The sequence below is a fragment of the Agelaius phoeniceus genome, chromosome 5, assembly GCF_051311805.1.
Source record: "Agelaius phoeniceus isolate bAgePho1 chromosome 5, bAgePho1.hap1, whole genome shotgun sequence".
In the NCBI taxonomy this organism is placed as follows: Eukaryota; Metazoa; Chordata; class Aves; order Passeriformes; family Icteridae; genus Agelaius; species Agelaius phoeniceus.
The window spans coordinates 34,978,037-34,998,797 of record NC_135269.1 but is presented as its reverse complement, the minus strand read 5'-3'; the positions used below and the strand labels follow the sequence as shown (position 1 = coordinate 34,998,797).

At 39.1% G+C, this 20,761-nt stretch overlaps 1 protein-coding gene across 1 annotated transcript in view; it reads right to left on the bottom strand.

Moving 5' to 3' along the window:
• PAWR (pro-apoptotic WT1 regulator) overlaps nt 1-20,761 on the bottom strand; it is a 72,644-nt gene that overhangs the window by 6,305 nt on the left and 45,578 nt on the right. The window contains exons 4-6 of the mRNA XM_054632220.2: nt 10,846-10,880; nt 2,224-2,371; nt 762-866 (exon numbers count right to left, since the gene is read on the bottom strand). Of these exons, the coding sequence (XP_054488195.1) occupies nt 762-866; nt 2,224-2,371; nt 10,846-10,880 (288 nt within the window). The remainder of the gene's footprint in view (nt 1-761; nt 867-2,223; nt 2,372-10,845; nt 10,881-20,761) is intronic.

Sequence of the window (20,761 nt, the reverse complement as noted above, 5' to 3'; positions counted from 1 at the left end):
TCCAACTTTCTGCATATAAAAGCCAAAATGTGTTTCAAAATAATCCCATCTCTTAATTTTCTAGGTTAGTTTGCAAACTTCTGAATGTTGTTCTCCTTTGCTGCTAATGCAGAGGTGCAAAATGTAGGTCTGACACTCTTCATGCCTCCCTTCACTGATGGATTCACCAGAGCCCTATCTGCACTGGACTAGAAGAGAGGCATGTATCTCTAGGACATCAGGACTCCACAATTCAGCCAGGAAGTGCAGGATGAGGTCAATAATACACCCTGTGAAAGAATTCCTGTTTGCCCTTAAAACTGGTACCATTTTTTTAAAATCAACTTTAAAACTTCTTATCCTGTCCTATTTCCAAGCATGTCTGACTCTTCTAGCCCTCTTCTCCTGCCTTCACACCTTGCCTGATGTTACCTCATGTCTCCTGCCCTGTGTCTTATTCTGTCTTCATATGGGATCAACAATAAACAGTATGAGAATATCTGTCAAAATATAAAGAGCTTTTGGTTTTATAACCTTGCTTTATAAACACTTAGAACAACAAGGAATTGACCAGACTTAGGGAAGTTAGTCATGACAAATACAAGTCACCTTAGAAAGAAAATACAACTTACTGACATACCTCTTGAAAAGCTACACAAATACAAAAAACCCCCACACTAATGCTTTTCTGACCTTGCCCAATGGATGTCACCTGAAGAATACAAGAGAATGCAGTCACTTATTCCCTCCTTACAGAGCCATGGAAGAAAGTATTTGCTTACTCTGTTTAATAAATCAATTTCTTCTTTCAGCTTTCCAATTAGTTCCTCTTTGTCCTGTGCCATCTTCATTAATCTTGCATTTTCCTGTCTTTCTTTTGCAAGTTCCTATAACCAGAATAAAGAATGAAGTTGAAAATGTAAATTCTTGTTTTAAGAGACAGTTTTAAGTTAACACCATCTAAAACAAAGAAAGAAGAACAAACATACACACACATTTATCTATAATTCCTTTCCTACTGCAAGTCAAACCCACATCTTCAAGTTCTTTTACATTACAAGGAGCTAAAGAATCGCATCTAAGAATATTTTACAACAGCAAATCTGTTTGGTTTGATCCAAGCGATAATGTTTGAATTTGTATTTAACTTAAGCTTGAACACAGAATTGGACAGGGGCTCAAAACAGAAGAAATAAATGTAAAGTATCAGCTCCCAAATTACTGTCGGTTGGATTTTCTGTTGTTGGTTTTTTATAACACCATGAACAAGAAACGAAGACTCACTTTTAAATCTGTGGGCTTGAATGTGAGAAAGAATGAAAATGTTCATTAGGAAAGAAGAAGGTGCTTAAATCTTCTGGTTTTTTTTACTGGCAATTAAAGTATTTCAGAAAGAAGATGATTTAGAAGGGAGGATTATGGTATACTTTACTCAAATGAAGATTCCTCAAGTCTTAAATCAAAAATAGCAATTTCTACAAAATACATGTCATTTTCCCCCTTTCCAAAAAAAGACCTATTCAAATTGTGTTAACTTAGTAACTTTCACCCACACGATTCAAGAATATTTGTGAAGTTACCCACAAAAAATCCACTTCAGAGGAAGACAGAGAAGCCAGTAATAGATAACACAGAAAAGCTGAGCTTTTCACCTAAGCCAATATTTTGCTAAAATTATTTAGCAAAATACTGGCTTAGGCGAAAAGCTCAGCTTTAACATTATTACATTCTCCCAAAACTGTTTTTATTAAATCAGTATGAAACAATGCAAACCATTTTAAATATGTGTTTTGAATGTTTACAGCTCTAACAAACAACTAGATAGCAGTTAAATTTTACAATATTTTGGTATAGTAAAAAAACCAAACCAACAAGTAGATCAGAAACCAGCTTGTAACCTTGTGAACAGCCAGTGAGCTCCTTCTTCCCCCAAGGTATTTGCTCTGTGTTGGTGTCTCACGAGGTACACAGGAGAAGCACACAGAGCACTGCTGGCTCTCTAAGTGTATTATCTTTGCCTTAACTATTTCTCACTTAAATACCAAATGAAAACTAAACATCTGTGATTTGAAAGTTCACATTCTTCTCGGTCAGTCTGACTCCTTGTATGTTTTTGTAGACATAACTATCTGTACTTCAAGCATTTTGCATCATTTCTATGTAGTTTACCTGCAAATTTCCCCATGAAGTTTCAGAAGTACTTCATTTCAGATGTATGCCACAGCAAGGTTAGCTGGTGCTTACCCTTTCAAGTTCCTCAATCCTCTTCTCCAAAGAGTTACTTGGTAGAGAACTGCCAGAAGAATTTGCATCTCTGCTGTATCTGCCGTAAGCTGTCCTCTCTGGTCGGGAATATCTGTTTGGAGCATCATCTTCTGGTGCACTGGCTGTACTGTGAGGGGCAGAGAAAGCACACACCTATTTACACATCTCACAAAATGGAAATGAGAGCAGTCACAGAAGAGCTCTCCAAAGCAGTCAGTAGGTCAGTCTAATAAACTGCAGAGAACATATTCCACAGCTGAGAACTCACTAAATTCACTGCCTCAGGGATTCAAATACTTGGATAATGCAGCTTTCATCACATGGGTAATACACCATAAACACATACTTATCCTATTTTTCAAGTTTCATTAACTACGCACGTTAAAAAAAAAAGCTAAATGACTTTATTTCAAGAACTAAAGTGCCACTACAGAGTTTAAACCAAGAATCTTTTTAACTAGATGAAAACATAAGGGATGAAAAAACAGGTACACATCCAAAACATAAGAATATTGACTAACTTTTTGGGAACTATGGATTTAGCCTGTAAGGGAATGGAAAGTAAACTGAAGTGAGAAAGTGATGTGACCTAACAAACCAATTTTATGCCATCTCCAGATATTTTACTTCAGAACTTTGGTACAGAGGAGTTTGTCAGACCTCTGTTGGCTGACGCTCACTCCTTAAGTGGTCCCTTGGGACCAGGTGGTGTAGATTACATGTCTATTTATTAAAAATCAGTCATGGAATCAACAAATAAGCACTGCAAGTACACATAAGCTATGTATTTTTTTTAAAAAAGCATGCAGGGTCTCCATTACTACTGGCATGTAAAAAACCAGTACTAATTTAAAAATATGTATGACAAGTCAAGCATTTTCAGTCACAAAACTAACAGCGTCCTTCCCATAGCCATTTTCTTCCTAAACAATAATGTTACTCACCTTCAATGAAGATTCTAATGAACAACTAAGAACAACAGAACAGAGTGCCCTGAGAGCAGACAAAGAGACTCTCCCTCACCAATTCACCAAAATTACACTTACACTTAAAATATACAAACTGCCAAGACAAAACCAAAAAAACTGAGATACTCAAAAGCCACCTGGAGATGGTCCTCAAAAATCAGCTCTGCTTGAGCAGGGGACTGGACAAGATTACCCCAGAGGTCCCTTCCATCATCAACCAGCCTGTGATTCTGCAAAATCACACAGCTGAAGTATGTATACACTGGTACTCTAGACCACTTAGGAAAAGAATGAAAAGCACTATGAGCATCCCTACAACATTTCCTTTAAAACACAGAAGAGTATATGATTAATGTGTTCATTTAACAATTTTGCATTTCATAACTCTAGAAAACCCCTGCTGACAACATGCAGATTTAGATGGATACAGCGCAAATCAAAAGCAGGAGTATCTGGCAAAGGGATGTCTTTTCGAGGATATAAATATTCTTTTGCTCCAGTATGTGTGAAGTTTCCAAGACACACTGACACAATTGTAAGGAATTTTGTAGCTTAATGTTATTACCATATTTAGCACTGTTTATTCTTCATCCAGAAGATTTTTTATAAAACATTTCTAGGACCGGATATGCATGTTGCAACACAAGACAAATATTTAAACTTAACTCTATAAATTCTACATTATTGAGTTTTCTAAAAGACATGTAGTTTCGTGCTGTTAATGTCTCAAGGAGAGACCACACAAAAAAAAAAGTCTCAACTTTTTGTAATTTAAAAAATGAATATTTATGCCACTATACTGAAGTATTTAAACTCAGCTCCAGTGAGTGATATTGGCAGAAGCTCCTACACAAAGATTAGAAGAAAGAATACCTGGACAGGAAGGGTTTCATTAATAAAGAAAATGCTTTAATTTTCAGAGGTTTTTTTCCTGACATTCACACTTGAATTTCCTCACCTATTCCACTGGGCAGCAGACCCTACCGAACACACTCCTTCTCACTGTAGGAAAGTACAAAGAACATATCATGGAGGCTTCTAGGTAATGGGATTTTTAAAAAAAACATTTAAGAGAGCATAAGTCCAAAACCTAACACAAAGAGTATAACAGATAAAAAGTTTATTATTTTGGGTGTTATAACCAATGGCTAGTACACAGCAATGGCAAAAAAGTACTACCCATGACACAACAAAAACATCTTTCACAAAGAATGTCTTCAGATGCAATGTCACTTCATGAGTGCTAAACGAGAAAGAATCACAGAATCAGAATATGCTGAGTTGGAAGGGACTCATCAGGATCATTCAAGTCCAGCTGTTGGCCCTGGACACCCCAAGAATCACATGTGCCTGAGAGCATTGTTCACTTCTTGAACTCAAGACAGGCTTGGTGCTGTGACCACTGCCCTAAGAAACCTGTTCCAGTGCCCAACCACTCTCTGGCTGGAAAACTTCTTGATACCCAACCTAAACCTCTCCTGACTCAATTTTACGCCCCTCCCTTGAGTCCTGTCATGGACCGTAAGTGTCAAGATATCTGTACCTGACTCTGCTCTCTCCCTCCCAAGGAAGTTGTAACTGCAATGAGGCCTCCCCTCAGTCTCCCCTTCTCCAGGCTCAACACACCAAGTGACCTCAGCCATTCCTCAAAGGCCTCCTGCTCCAGTCCCTTCACCATCCTTGTTGCTCTCTTCTGGATGCTCTCTAGGAGCTTGAAGTCTGTTTTATATTGTGGCACCATCCTTGTTGCTCTCTTCTGGATGTTCTCTAGGAGCTTGAAGTCTGTTTTATATCGTGGCACCCAAACCTGCCCCCAGCACTCAAGGTGAGGCCATCCCAGTGCAGAGCAGAGTGGGACAATCCCTTTCCTTGCCTGGCTGGTGATGCTGTGCCTGATGCCCCCAAGATCCTTTCCACAATGATGACCAGAAAAACAGTATCACTGAACTTGTAGCCTCTTCACTAAGAGGAAACATCTATGAACCACCCCCAACAAAGATAGTGTCTGTGGAAGAATACCTGTAGATTATGCTTATGTATAAAAATACACAAATATAAATTATTTTACAAGGTGCTTTTCTGGCTATACTTAAAACAAAAACAATATAGCAAAATCAGTTTGACTCCTCTTATAGAGAAACAGAAATTTTGGTTTGGTGTTCCTAGGTATTTTCTTTACAATAAAATCAGTTATTCACACAGGGACAGGTTTAAAAGCAAGGTGAAATATCTCTTGCTTCCTTCCAACTTGCTTCTTTGATTATCTCAATGTCTTTCTAAAACACTGTCCAAATTGCCATTTCATCCAGTGAAAATCACCCTGTCCAAGCTGTATTTCAACTATGACAGGTTTATTTTTATGCCAGAATCTTATAACTGTACCTGATTTGGAAACTCCTAGGTATTTATGTCACTACAACTCGGTCAGTTGCTAACTGCTTTTCTGGAAGAAGCAAAGGACAATTATTTCTAAACAGGGCACCTTGGCTTTCTGTTACTTTAGACCACTTAAACCAAATTTGTGACTCTCAGAGCTGAGCTAAGGAAAGGCAGTCTTACCTTTTCTACAGCTGCATTCCCGAGACTCCTCCACTATTCCTGCCTCTGGCCTTCAGGTGAATGGGAAACTACTCAAACCATGAAGCAGCAATCAAGCAAAAGGAAGCCATCAACTTGCAGCCACAGTGGCTCCCTGAGGCAGTAGCTTGCCCAGCTGCATGAGCACTGGCTCAGGGGGGAGAGAGGAACTCCAGCCAGAACTTAGACCATCAAAACATTTTGCAGAAATAAACCCTACTTGTTTATGCCTTCTCATAACATCAGCAGTGTCTCAAGAAGGGCTAGAAAAGTCAAGAAAAACTTCTTAAGTGACCCCTGTCTAAAATAAAATGCTCATATCTGCAAAGAGTGGTCCTAAGGTAACAAGCTAGATGAGACAATGCTTCCAAAGCCAGCCCTCACTGTGGAACTCCTAAACACAGACAAGCAGGCATGTCTGGGCACAGCATTATGAAACAGTATTTCATGGCTGTGGTTTTCTTTAATTAGTGAGATCAAGGTTAGTATGATGGAAAGTAAACTGTTATAGTTTAAGTTGTATAATTATCTAAAAACACCGAGCAAGGCAATTTCAGCAGTGTTCAAACTTCAGACCCCTCCAATGAATGCTCTGAAGCACTTTCTATTTTTATGGTCTCCACTTCCCCATGTATTTTTCAACTCTTACATGAACGATAAACTCAAGTATGATGGAGTCTTTTACAATTACTGCTAAATAGTCTCTACCTCTAGGGTTCCATGTTAATGTGCTGTACTATCCCAAAAGAGGGGGCAAAAATCCTCTCTGACATTTTGACTGGAAGCCATGAAACCATACCATACTGTATTCTTTTCCACTAGTAAACAAACTTATAAGGGGAATACACTTCTGAACCATGAAGAGATTTTAATCTAGCTCTTTTTGTAAACTAATCCAGTTATCTGTCTGATTCAAGAACCATGCAAAAATCTCTAAATCCCAATCTGCAAGGTTTGCTTTGCAATTCTTTTTTTTAAGAATCTAAATTGGTTCAAAAACTAGTAGATAGTCTAAGTAATCTGATAGAACAAACTTTCTGTGTTTATTAAAATACTCCTATGTCTGCATAAATACCTTGCATTACTGTTACTTGCAAACATGCCTTTTAGTTTACAAAAGAAACGTAATTCATGTTTACATGTAGATTAGACTCAAATACTTCAATAAAGAAAATGCACTTTGGCCTTCTTATGTTTGAGAAATCATTGGTAACATCAACTATGCTGATACTATCAGACCTTAATCAGAAAACCATTCTTACTAATGGCAATATGTTTAGTACTTAAAATATCTATTCACAAAGCAGTGCAAAAAACAGCAGACCCAGTTTCATAACAGCAGTTTGAAATGACCAAGACAAGCCATATTACATTAAAAAACCTGAGAGGAAAATGGAAGAATGGGAAGTTGATATGAGCTATTACAACTTAAGTATACCTAGACATTTAAAACACATGAAGCTCACAATTAGGACACCTGACTGACCACAGCTCCCAAATACTCTCCTGCATGTCCTGTGGCCTTCATGTCAGCATGACCTTGCAGATTCTGGTCATGCTTTTAATAGATCTCACAATACCACTCCAGCCCACAACAAAACCATCACTTTCTCTTGAAAATATTTTATGGACTTAATAATGAAACGACAAAGGAACCCTCCACAAACTTCTGGGAGGTGTGAAAATTTCTGAAGCAAATTCAGAAGACAGACTACAATTACAGACTTATAGATCTTATAGACTAAGATCCTCATCACAAACTTTTATTTACTTTACTGCACAAAGAGACAGGCTCAGTTTGTCCAAGTCACTAAGCACACAGCAATACACAGAAGCCATCAGAGTTCATTTGTAAACATGTTTTCCAGTCAATGGACACTCAGTGAAATAGGTTTCCCAGCAATGTCATATAAATGTTTAGTCACAGACTGTTGTATCCATAGGGGAAAATAGCCAGTGTAATTCACAGTGTAAAATCTGTACAACTCCTTAAGTCCTGGAACAGACCAAGAGAACAATGATTCTGTAAGAACACACATAACTGATCTTCTCTCCTTTTTAATCTCTTTTCTCTTGTCAGATGCAGGAGGATGGGTATCTCAGTGTAGAGGCAGAATAACAGATTTGTTGAAGTTGTAGAAGAAACTCTAAGATCATAACATAAAATATGAAAGCAGTTAAATGGAAAGGGAAAGGTACTGGATGTCCAGAATGATATCAGTAATCCAGGACTAGAAGTCAGAAAGGGCAGATAATGGAGACAAAACAGGAAGAAAAAAAAAACAACAAGAAAAAACACACACACACAAAACCAGACAAATAATAAAGAGAAGACCAGACCTCAATGATTAAATATAAGGATGTAAGAGAAATGGGGAAGAGAAAGGAAAGAGTGCCTAACTGTGCTAGGAAATGGAAACCAGTGAAGTGAAGAAAAATGCTGAAATGAACAAGATGCCATGTTTGATAAGGAATAACTGGGGAAGAGTGAGAAGACGAAAGAGAAAATGCAGTAGTAAGAATGGAAGAAAGCAACTTGAATATTTCTGGCAAATAACTCAATCTCTCAATGGGAAAGAGAATCTATAACAGAATCCAACATTTCAGGAAAATACAGTTTCCTTTTTGCTATCATAAGTCTATAAAGTCTACCAACAAAGTACTGGCCACTGACTGTTGCAAGTTTCAAACAGGATCCCTAAGTGATTGTCCCTATGTGAAACATGCTTCACTCTCAGTTTGCTTTAAAAACCTAAGGCAGTACACCTAAGACTGTTAAAAGCAAATGAGGCTGAGTGTATCTGAGCCTTGAAGCAGCCTATTATCTCAATTCAGCCTTTTGGCATTAACATTCCAATTCTAGGTACAATCACAGAATGACATTTTCCATTTCATAGATTCATAGAATATTTTGAGTTGGAAGGGACACAAGGATCACAGAGTCCAACTCTTAAGTGAATGACCCATTCAGGGATTGAATCCACAGCCTTGGTGTTATTAGCAGCATGCTCTAACTATCTGACTTTCCAAGGGACTCCTACTGTATTTGGGACTCCAGTGAGATCTGAGTGATCTGAATAAGAATTACTTATAGAGGAGCCTGCTTTCTGTAAGACCTTCACCTACTGCAGATGTTGGAAGAAACAAACAAGCCCAGAACAATGCTGGTTCCAACTCCTTTAGCATTCAAATCAGAAAGCAAAACCACTGGGAGTCATACCTCAAGAACCCTCACAGGAAAAATTAGTTCAGGGAGGCAGAAACTTTCAAATACAGTAGAAAATTATTAGATACTATTAACTCCAACCACAGTGGGCATTGTATAACTCAAGGAGAATAAAACCCTCTGAGTATTTGTGAGCACTGGGCACTGTGTTGACAGTGGCAAATAATCCTTCACTTTCAACTTGAAGTTCAAGACTATGCAATAAAGAAGATAGATGGCAACATTCATAAAATATTGAACAGCAGCTCGCAGCAAGTCAGATTCCTCCTGCATGTGATGCCAGCCCTGACAGAGGAAGTTGACAAAGACTCACATATAACTAAAGCTAACTGAGGGAAAACTGCATAACCAAGTCTTATTTAGCATTTTCTAGCTTGGCATTTCCTACTTTTGCAATGCTAATCAGTAGAATTAGATTATTTTCAAATAAGTTACCAACGCGGTTGTGCAAACTTCTATTTATTACCACCCCACGCACAAGCAAGTTTTTGCAAGCAAGTATATACAGCAGGCAAGCAGAGATAAGGTTTATGAAAAGCCACAAAAGTATGACACACACCACTAAGTATTTGCAGATACAAACAGCAGTAAAATTCTGCACCAGGACTGAAGAGGAAGTAAAGACTGAACTAAAATGTGCCTGATTAATAAGAAATGAATCATGAAATTACATAGTTACTAAACTTGTGACAATAAGCCCACCCATTCTGCAATGACAAAGTGATTTTTAAAAAACCCTATAAAAAGAATCACTCAACTGGGTTTATGAGAACCTGGGAATATAAATATAAAAGACACTGTGTTAGGAAAGCTAAAGCATAACAGGATAGGTTATTCTTTTTTACAGTGTGGGAGGTGAGATTCTGGAACAGGTTGTCCAGAGAAGCTATGGGTGCTCCCTCCCTCCAAGTGTTCAAGGCCAAGTTGGATGTGGCTCTAAACTATCTAGTTCACTGGAAAGTGTCCCTGCCTATGGCAGGGGGACTGGACTAATATTCTTCAAGGTCTCTTCCAACCCAAACCATTCTATGATTCCACAGGTGAACAATTTTGAGGGGTAGAAAATACAGCTGTGAAAGCTAGATAATTTAGATGGTCTTTGCACTTTCTTCTACAGCCATACATATAACTGATGAGTTAAACACCTACATATTTTACCCAAGTAAAGGAAACCTGAAAGGGAATGCATTCATGAACCAAATAAAAACATTCTTACACAAGTGTCTTGCTTCAGTTGATGTAATTGAGACCCCATGTTAGCTGTGATAGTTGTGTCAGTACTAATTCCACATGGACAAAAATTTCACAGTTGTCGAGTGCATCAAGAACTTCTGAAGTATTTATCTGATTAAAAAGCTGGAGTAATGACCAGGGTAATACTTGACTCAAAGACAAACAAATAACAAACAGAACACGCTATATATGAGAAACACCTCTACAACTGAAGACAGTAGTATTACAAAACCATCTTTCACTATTACTGTGGAGAGCAACAAAATGATCTTCCTTTATTCAACTTCGGAATACAATGGTTCATAAATTAAATTGTGGAAATACTAGCTCCTAGGCAATGTGTAGTCGAGTTTGACATCTGATTGGGAAACTGCTCTGCCCTAGTAAGATCTAGTAAAACACTAGTGGAATTTATTTTAAAACTGTAACATAATAGAGGGCTTTGGATAAGCTTGCTGCATCTTTCAGGTCCTTTACCTGGTATCAGGCTATATATCTACAGTAGCAGTATGATGGCTTCTACTACAAATAGCCATTTGATCAGCATTATTTCTGGCAGAAATGCAAACAAAATTGTTATGTACAAAGATCTCATACCTTTTATACCTGCTTGAAACCATTCTGGAGGAGTCCTAAAAGAAACAAAAAGGAAAAATGAATTAGTATTTTTCTTGTAGCTGTACGGCCAAAATATCCTATCAGTCCACAGAAAACAAAGTCTGCAGTGAGAGCAGTCCCATGCCACTGTACAAGTCAGTTTTGCATGATTTTGTTGTCAGGTACAGACAATACGAGGACTACTGTCACCATGTTATTGCTTCTGAACATTACCCCAGAAGCCTTAAGTGTCTGCCTCTGATTACATCATAAAACTGGATATAAAACACTTATTCCATAAAACACTCATTCCATCCCCCTGCATGCACAACATGAAACAGCTCACACCCTGCCACCAGTACATCTCCACCACTAATTAGTAAGGAAACACGTGTGCACTTTGATAGTTGTTCATCAACTTATCCAAGAGCAGCAGAGCAAAACTGTTTCAATTCCTCAGCAGCAGTGCTGTCCTTCTGGATGGGAACAAAAACTGAAGCTGTCAAGTACAAAAATTAAGACATGTTTCAACTGGTAAACAAGGGCTCAGATTTGACAGAGTAAGTCCAGAAATATTTTTTAGGATGTTGTAAGAACATGAACCAATTATTTTCTTAGTCATAGGCAAAACTCCCCCGGCAAATAACAAGTAAAAAGTCAGGAAAGAATATTCAAGGAGTTAAAGGACAATTGCCTTTACAAGAAAAAAAAAAAGGCAAAGTATGAAATGCTGCCTACTTACAACACTTACTGTGGGCAAAGAAGTAAACTAGTTCTTAAAACAAGAGAAATTCCATCCACTCTGAAAATTCTACAGAACATTACACCACCTTCACTAATCAGCACACTAGTGATTTTGTAAGTAAATAAACAAGCTAAAAATTAGGACACAAAGAGTATTATTTTAGTATAGAAAATAGTATTTAAAAAAATTTGTATTATAGAAAAAACTTGATCTGAAAGTACATTTTATGAAGCATTTTCCATTTCTGCCATATGTGCTACATATTATTCCTAAGATAAGCAGAACAAAATTCAACAAATTCATGGGAACTAGTTAAAGAAACCCACAAATTTGGCAAAATTGCCGGTTTAACACTGGTAACTATTTTTATCATTGATGACAGCATCTGAAAATTAGTGATTCACAGCTGTGAAACAGAAACCTAATTTTACCTCTAAAAGGGCAGAGAAACAATTTCAAATGTTACCAATGCTATTTTTAAAGTTTACTTAAGGGTAGGTTATCTTTGAAAGGTCATGGAAGCAGGGGGAGGTTTCTGAGGACTAAAATGAAGTAAATATCATTCCTTTCTTCAAGAAGGATCATCCAGGGAACTACAAGACAGTCCTTAGCTCATTTCCTGAGCAGAAAATGGAACAAATCCTCAAGGACAGGAAGGTGAAATCAGCATGGCTATATGAAGGGGAGACCATGCCTGACCTGACAGCCTTCTTTGATGAGAGGACTTGGTGAATGAAGGCAAAGCAGGTGATGCTTATCTAGATGATAGCAAAGCTTTCAACACCTTCCCACACAACACATGTATATGGAAATAGAGGCCAGATAAGCAGACCATGAGATGCAGAGACTACCGGGTCCAAAGGGTTACGAGCAGCAGCCTAAAGTCCAGCTGGATGCCAGCCACTTTGCAGGGACTGATACAGGGGCCAGTACTGTTTAATGACTTCATTAGTGACCTGAATTAGGAGACAAAGTACAGCCTCAGCAAGCTGGCACACTACAAACAGCTTGGATGAGAGGTTAACAATACATCAGATGGCTGTGTTGCCATCTAGAGGGACACAGGCTGGAAAACGGCTTACAGCGACCCCATGGAAGTCCAAAAAAAAAGGAGAACGCAAAAGTCCTGCACCGGAGTCTGGAGATGAATAATCCCAAGCAGGAGTACTTGCTGTGGAAAGCTGCTGTACAGAAAAGAATGCTGGTGTCCTGGTGACATCAAGTCAAACATAAGCCATCTCTGTGCCCTTGCAGCAAAGGCCCATGGCATCCTCAGGATGCACTGCCAGCAGGTTGAAGGACAGCATCCTGAGGAGAGCTGCAAGACAGTGAAGGGACTAGAGGAGAACTTGAGGTCACTTGGCTTGTTCAGCCTGGACAAGACTGAGGGGAAGTTGCAGCTACAACTTCCTCAGCCGCAGTTACAACTTCCTCATGAAGGGATGAGGACAGCCAGGCACTGATCTCTCCTCTGTCATGACCTGAGGGAATCTTGAGGGAATGCCTGAAGTTGTGTCAGCAGGGACTTAGTTTGGATATTAGGAAAACCTTCACATCTCAGGGTGGTTGGGCACTTGAACAGGCTCTGCAGGAAAGTGGTCACAGCACCAAATCTGATAGACCTCAAGAAACATTTGGACAATACTCTCAGGCACAAAGTGTGACTTCTGGGGTGTCCCGTTCAGGGACAGAAGTTGGACTTGTGGGTCCCCTCCAACTAAGCATATTCTCTAATTCTCCTCTGCTCAGCCCTGGTGAGACCACAGCTGGCATGCTGGGTCCAGTTCTGGACTTCACAGTATGAGAACAATATATTGGAGAGCTCCAGCAAAGCTGAACATATAATAAAAGGTCTGGAGCATCTTACAAATAAGAAGCTGAAAGTGCTGGAAATGTTCAGCCAGGAGAATAGGATGCTCAAGAGATTTCTTCCCAATGTGTACAAATTCCTGATGGGGTAAAGATGATGGAGACATATTTCTATCCATTGTGATAATAAAAACCCAACTGGCTCCAGTCCTGAGCAATTTGCTACACATATCCTGCTCTGTCTGCAAGACTTGGACTGGAGACTTCCCAAGATCCCTTCAAGCCCTAAAGATTTTTAGCCTTAAGACAGTCAGCAGTGACTGATGAAGTGACTTGACTCTGAGTTATCCGAAGAGATTCCAATTGTTTCATCTAATACATTAAGATCCATGTTCCCTGTATCTGAGAACTGAACCAGCACATCAGTAACATCAGAAACAGTTCCTGGTGGTGATGGTCTCAGAAACATCCCAGCTGCCCCATCAGCCATGGGCAATTGCTTCAATTGCCTTTTGAGGCTTGGATGGAGAGTTACACTGGGTCTAAATTCTGCCTAACTGCCTGCAGATCCAGTAAAGGAACTCTGGGCTCTAATCTTCCTCAGTTCTTATTTTTTTAACAGCTTCTTTTCTTCAGGAAAATGCTTCCTGGTGAACATAAGCCTCGTTTTGCAGTGAAAGGCAGAATTCATGAGAAAGTGAGAAATTGCACCTGAGATTGCAGTCTGGTGAAGCACACATACCTTTGTACAAAGAAATCTTAAGGTAAGAGATGCTTGTTTTGTACTTTAGACACTAAAAGGATACAATGAATGCACTGTATATCCCCATATTTGCTAAAACATTTTCAGATACTAAATGCAAATATAAGCTGTAAAGCAATTACATAGACTTGTACATTTAATTCAACTGGAGCCTTTTAAAATTTTGGCACTACTATTCAGAAAAGCCAGCTCTTCAGAAAAAGCTGGGAGAGCAAACAAATGCTCAGAGACAAAGTGCACAGTAAATATTCTCATTTGCTACAAATGACAGCTGTTAAAACAAACAAACAGAAAAACCTTGACTCAATTAACAAGTCCTTTGTAACAGATGTTTCTACAGTAAGTAGCAGTGGTTTTTATTTCTGTAGTTGAAACTAACTATGAACAAAAAGTTAAAAATGCACATTTGATGCACAAGAAAAAATTCCTCTGAATGCCAAATTAATATTGCAGATCTGGTAAATTATTCTTTTTATTACTTTGAAATCTCTAATGTAAATGCAAACCAATCATTATTTAAAGAGATTGTGAAAACACTAGGAAAATGTATTATTTACCTCTGTTCTCATCTTATGAAATTTATTTTGTGTGCATCCAAAAGTCTCTGGCAACATGAATATAAGTAGTCACGCTGTAAATAGCCTTATGTACATATAAATCAAAAAATAATCTAAGATTTCAAACTACTCAGAGATCTTAAAATGAGGCCAGCACCTATAATTTAAGATCTTGTCTCCTCCACTTTTGGAGAACTGAAGGTTGGCAGAAAATCAAGGAAGGGAAGGAGAAAAGGAGGGACATGCCTGTTCTGACAAAGAGTTAATCTAAAAGCAGATGACTATTTTGTACATAAGTACTTATTTACAAATCTGGCTTATATTCCTTAATATTTTTGAACTTTGATTTTTAACCCACATTTAAAATATCTAATCTTCACTATAGAAGTGAATGATTTGTCATGAGCAATGAAGAGATCTGCTCATTTGAATGTCTCCCTCTAAAAGAGGAATTATTTTTATAGTCTGTGTAAATCCTGAATGGAAAAACAATAAGTAAAGAATTAATCTGTAACAATGCTAATGGTTTCTTTCATACTGGTGAAAAAATACTCCTGCCAAAGACATTTACCTACATCAGTTCTTTGTCCAAGGCTGAAATCAAACACTCACTTCAATGCAGTATTCCAAACACAGGCTTAAAATTACTTTTACTTTTTGCACATGATCTCAGGCAGCTTGCATTTACCTTTTAACAGTATATACTTCACTAATAAACCAAATTATTAGTGAACCCTCTGCAAACTACTGCAGAGTGACATACATCAGCATAGCTCCAGAAAACTGGTCATGTTCCCTTTTTGTTTTGTCTACAGAAGTGATTGTGTGGATAGTATTAATGCAGGACAGGGTGTGATCTATGAAAAATACCAAGGAAAAAGAAAACATTTCTCTCATTCCACATGAGCTCCTTCATCTGATTCACTGCACAGACTAACTCATGGGCATGCACCTGCTGCACAAGAGAATATGCAAGGACAGAAAAGGCAGCTGAGACCATTTCAGTTCATGAAACCATTTACTGCCAATTAAATCTCTGTCAAACTAGGATGAAGGAACTTGGCTAACTCTCCTCTTTGCTCCTGGCTCATCTTGGTATTTCATCTGGCCAACAGAGAGATTGCATAAACAAGCTGGTCATCGGGCTTTAAATAAATAGAATTGTCTGTGTTTACAAGTGTCTGACAAAGTTTTCCAGATGTTAAACCAACCCTACTATTACAAATTTGCTAGTTAAAATGCCCTAACAAACACTGGTTTTAAACAAGCACAGACTCTGGAATCAGCTGGACTATGTAAAAGAGTCACTGGAATCCCTTGAAACGCTACTTAAAAGTTTTGCAAATAATTAAAGCAAATCCCCTGGATCAAACCAGGCTGTTAGGGCTCACTAGTATATATACTGACATGAAGAATATGCACACTATTTTGAAATAGAACTATACACTAGTGCAAATTATTACTATATAATGATATTCCTGCAACATGCAAGGTTAAATTTTGACCGAAATGAGGCTATCAAAACAATTTTCTTTTCATATATAATTCAAATGCAGGCTTCCTAAAAAGTTTCTTGTACATTCTTCAAATGTGAGCAAATACAACTTCACTACATGGAAGAAAGAGGTCTACTGCTGGGGTTTCTTGCCTTTTTACATACCAAGGTAGATTCTATTTCCATCCAGCAAATCAACTTAACTCCTGTACCTTAAATCCCATCTTGATTAACTACAGCTACTTCTCACATTCAGTACAACTCTGCATTGAGATTTGTTTGGAAATGGCAGTTACATACCTTCTGCAATACAGACAAGGTTTCATTCAGCTCCTAAGTGGGATAACATCTAAATGCTAAACAACTGAAAGGGAATCTGACTCTAATACAAACCAGGAATGACTGCAGATGTGAAAACCAGCAAAAAGTAGATGAAATATCTTTCTTCTCCTCCCACCAAAATTTCCCAAAAGCAATTTTCCCTCAGGAGTCAAGAGATACCATTTACCTTCCATTCCTGAATCACTGAATCAAAGAATATGCTGTGCTGGAAAGGACCCATCAGAATCATCGAATCCAATTCCTGTCCTGAACAGAATATCCCAAAGATCACTCTGTGTGACTGAGAGTGCTGTTCAAACACTCCCTGAACTCTGTCAGGCTTGGGCCCATGATCACTGCCCTGGAGAGCCTGTTCCAGTGCCCAATCACCCTCTGGGTGAAGAGTTTTTTCCTGATATCCAACCTAAACCTCTCTTGACTCAGCTTTATGCCATTTCCTCGGGTCACAAGAACAAAGAGATTGGTACCTGCCCCTCCTCCTCCCCTTGTGAGGATGAAGACCACAATGAGGTCTCCCTTCAGTCTCCTCTTCTCCAGGCTGAACAGGTCAAGTGACCCCAGCTGCTCCTCATATGGCTCCCACTCCATATCCTTCATCATCCTTGTGGCTCTCCTCTTGATGTTCTCTAATAGCTTTTAAAGAATGTCTTTTACACACAGTGGCACCCAAAGCTCCACACAGGACTTGAGGTGAGGCTGCCCCAGTGCAGAGCAGAGCAGGACAATCCCCTCCCTTGCCCAGCTGGTGATGCTGTGCCTGATGCTCCCCAGGACAGGGTTGGCCCTCCTGGCTGCCAGGGCACTGCTGACTCATGTTCAGCTTGCCATTGACCAGGATCCCCAGGTCTCTTTCCTGCTCCCCAGTCTATGCACACAACCAGGACTGCCCCATTCCAGGTGCAGGATTTGACACCTGCCCTTGTTAAATTTCAGACTTGGTGATTTCCCAATTCTCTAATTTGTCATGGTCTATATACAGGGCCTCTCTGCCCATGAGGGAGTTGACAGTTCCTCTCAGTTGTGTCACCCCCCTTGGAAAACATCTAGAGATGTTTTTCATAGAAATGCAACACAACTTTCTGCACCTTAACTTTATTTTTTACAGCCTCATCTTACTATCTCTTTATTTAATATGTTATAATAGATCTTCAAACAAGAACTAACAGGTGTGCTACAATGCTTGGGTTCAAGTGATAGATATTACCCCTGTGAAGCCAAGGGAGTTATGACTTATCTGCCTGCTTACACAGAGCCAGGGGGCCATGGAGAAACACTGCAAGAACATCTAGGGAATCAATCAGAGTTCTAACAGGTAAGTATCCTCAATTTTTACCCATGAAGAAATCTATTAAGGACAGAAAGTGAGAGAAAATAACTAAAGAAATACCTGCAGATAAGACAAGTAACTCCCAGGTAAGTCAAGTATCTTCCAGAAGAAAAGTGCTCCCAGAAATAAGGAAACCAGAAACACATTTAAACAAATTAACAGAGCTTTTCTTATATTCGTTATTCTCTATTTCTATATTCAAGCAATATTTGCCACTGAAGAGTGAGAAAAAGAGTTCAGGACAAGCAGTTAGGCACTCAGAACAAAAGCTGTGAAGGAGTTGATTTAATTAGGCTGAAAAAAATCTGACTAGATCTCAGGTGACTCATAGATAAAGCGGAGCAGGAAAAATGATCAGAAAGACAATGTGGTATCCCTAAGAAATAAGAATCTGTAGGCTCCCCTTAGACAAAAATATTTGAAATCACACAAGGACTGAGCTACAACTCAAAGCAGTGTTTTCAGAGCAGGAAACCTAGCTCTGTGCTGCATACCCCGGCATGTTGATTAAAGGTATGCAGTTGTTTCTGAGCTAGCAAAGACTAGTAATGTCCTTGCAGCACTACACAAAAGGCAGCCCAAACTGGTGCTGTGATGTTCACACCATTTAAGAGGACTGGTTCCTGGTACATGATTCCTCAAACAGCCCTCAGGTATGACATAAGAGAGCATTAGGTAGCGTGAACCAAAACCATGCCAAAAAATGTTGCTAATAATTAAGCCACAGGCTCTATCAGCAGTGCAGCAGTTGAGCTCACACCCAGGTCTAGCAGTTTTTAACAGTATAAACACAGTCAGACTGTCTCCACCAAACAACTATGAATTAGATTCCTCCTCCCTCCTGAGCCATCACAATAATTACACTAGACTGCAAGGATGGAGAGATGGAGCAGCAGTCTACCCTGCCCCAGCCATCCTCCCACCACCATGGAACTGGAATATGCACCTTCCAAATGCACCAGCACATCTGAATAACTACTGCTATGGTGTTCTCTAACTATTAGTAATATGAATGTATGATACATGCTACAAAATGTCTGACAACTACTGCTATGTGTATTTGTGCAGAGTGCACATTTTAGCTCATCCTTCAGCAGCACCAAGCAAGCTGTCTCCCCTCTCCACCTTGCAGCAGGGATCCTCTTGGGCCATGCTCCATGCTAGCTCTTGCAGGAAAGCACCTCCTCCCTCTGTACACAGCCAGCAGGTACTCATACTGTTACCTGGGCTTCAGATTTGTTCCTGCCACAAAAGCAGTGCTAATTAAAGTTCTCTCTCTAGAGCAGAAGCACAGGAAAGTGCAGGTATCAGGAGTATTTCCATACCTTACAAAAGCTTTTAGTATCAGGCTGTATAATCTATTTGTACAAGTAGATACATCAGAAAGACCCTCTTTTTCAATAAATTTGTATGTGCTCAATGACTCCCCACAGTTTATCATTATACTTTCAGGATCATTTGTTTCCCCCCCCAAAAAAAAAAAAAAAAAAAAAAAGACTGAGGGGGGGATACCCACTAACCCAGCTGACTTAAAAAGCTAGTCCAAAACAGAAAATATGTGGGGAAAAAAAATTAATTCCTTTAGATGAGGTCCCTCTAGGCTGCTCAATACATTCGTTGGGAATCGTTGGGAATGTGAGAAAGTGCTTCCTATTCCTTACATCTGCATAAAGGTTTCAAAAAAAGGCTCCAGACCAGTGTAACAGCAGCTAGTGCTGGTGCAATTCTGGAGCACAGCTACATGAACTCCATAGTGAAAGAAACAAAAACAAACAGGGCAACAAGCCCAATTTCTGTTCATACAGGCTGAGTACACAGCAACAACATCTGAAGACAAGAAAAAATTAGAATAAAAGTAAATAAAGCCCCCAAAATATGAAATCTTAGTGGAAGGACCATAACCAAACTTCAGCAGAAGAAATCATAACTTACAAGCTTTGCTTCACACATGCTGTTTATAAGGATCATAAGGATCTGCTCTTCTGCAGAAGAGCAGGCTGTGCTGAAAACCCTGTAGATTCCTAGGCACAGCTGTGACCCTAAAGCAAGAACAGGAAGCCTTCACAATGCCATGCCTGCACAGGCTTGATTCAGCTTTAGTTTTCATGCAGGTCCTGTGACAAACAGTTGTGCACACACACACAGGCTCACAAAATCAAATATTCAATTTTAACAGATTTCATAGGTACATTTAATTCTATATACTGGGAGTGAAATCCATTCATCAAACAAAATTTTAAGCTTAAACCACTTATCCACTAAATTAAACTTTACTAAGCCCAGATGTTAAAAATGTTAATAATGATGTATTTCTTTCTAAGAAAAGCAAAGTTTGCTATCAAAGGTAATCAAATTTATGCTGACAGTGATCAAGCACTGAACACAAATAATGCCTTCCACAAAAAACTGAAAGATCTCTCTTCTTGGTGAGTTGTCAGGAAGACAAATCTTGGTAGTCATTATCGGTATTTCCCTTCAAGAGCAGAAGTCAGGCAACTCAAAGTAGGGATGCCCAAGCTGCATCCTCAAGGTTACATGTTGCTCAGCCAAGCAACTTCTTCTGGCTCATAGGCAATTTACAGCCACCCTCTTTCCCAATGGTCTCACATCAGTAACTGATGTGAGCTTCCTGATTTCTAGGAAATTTTTTAGGGGCAAAAAGGACCACTATTTCACTTGAAAGCACTTTCCAAAGCAGCAGTGTTGGATAGTGCACATGCAGTACAGCTGAATCAGATACAGATCCTTTGGCACAGTAAAACCCACTGAACATGCATGGATCACCAGCACTCTACCAACAGACACACATTATATACTAAATTTGCTCACATGACAGGAAAGAAGGAAGATTTTGGCAGTGAAAACCTATGTTGCTACA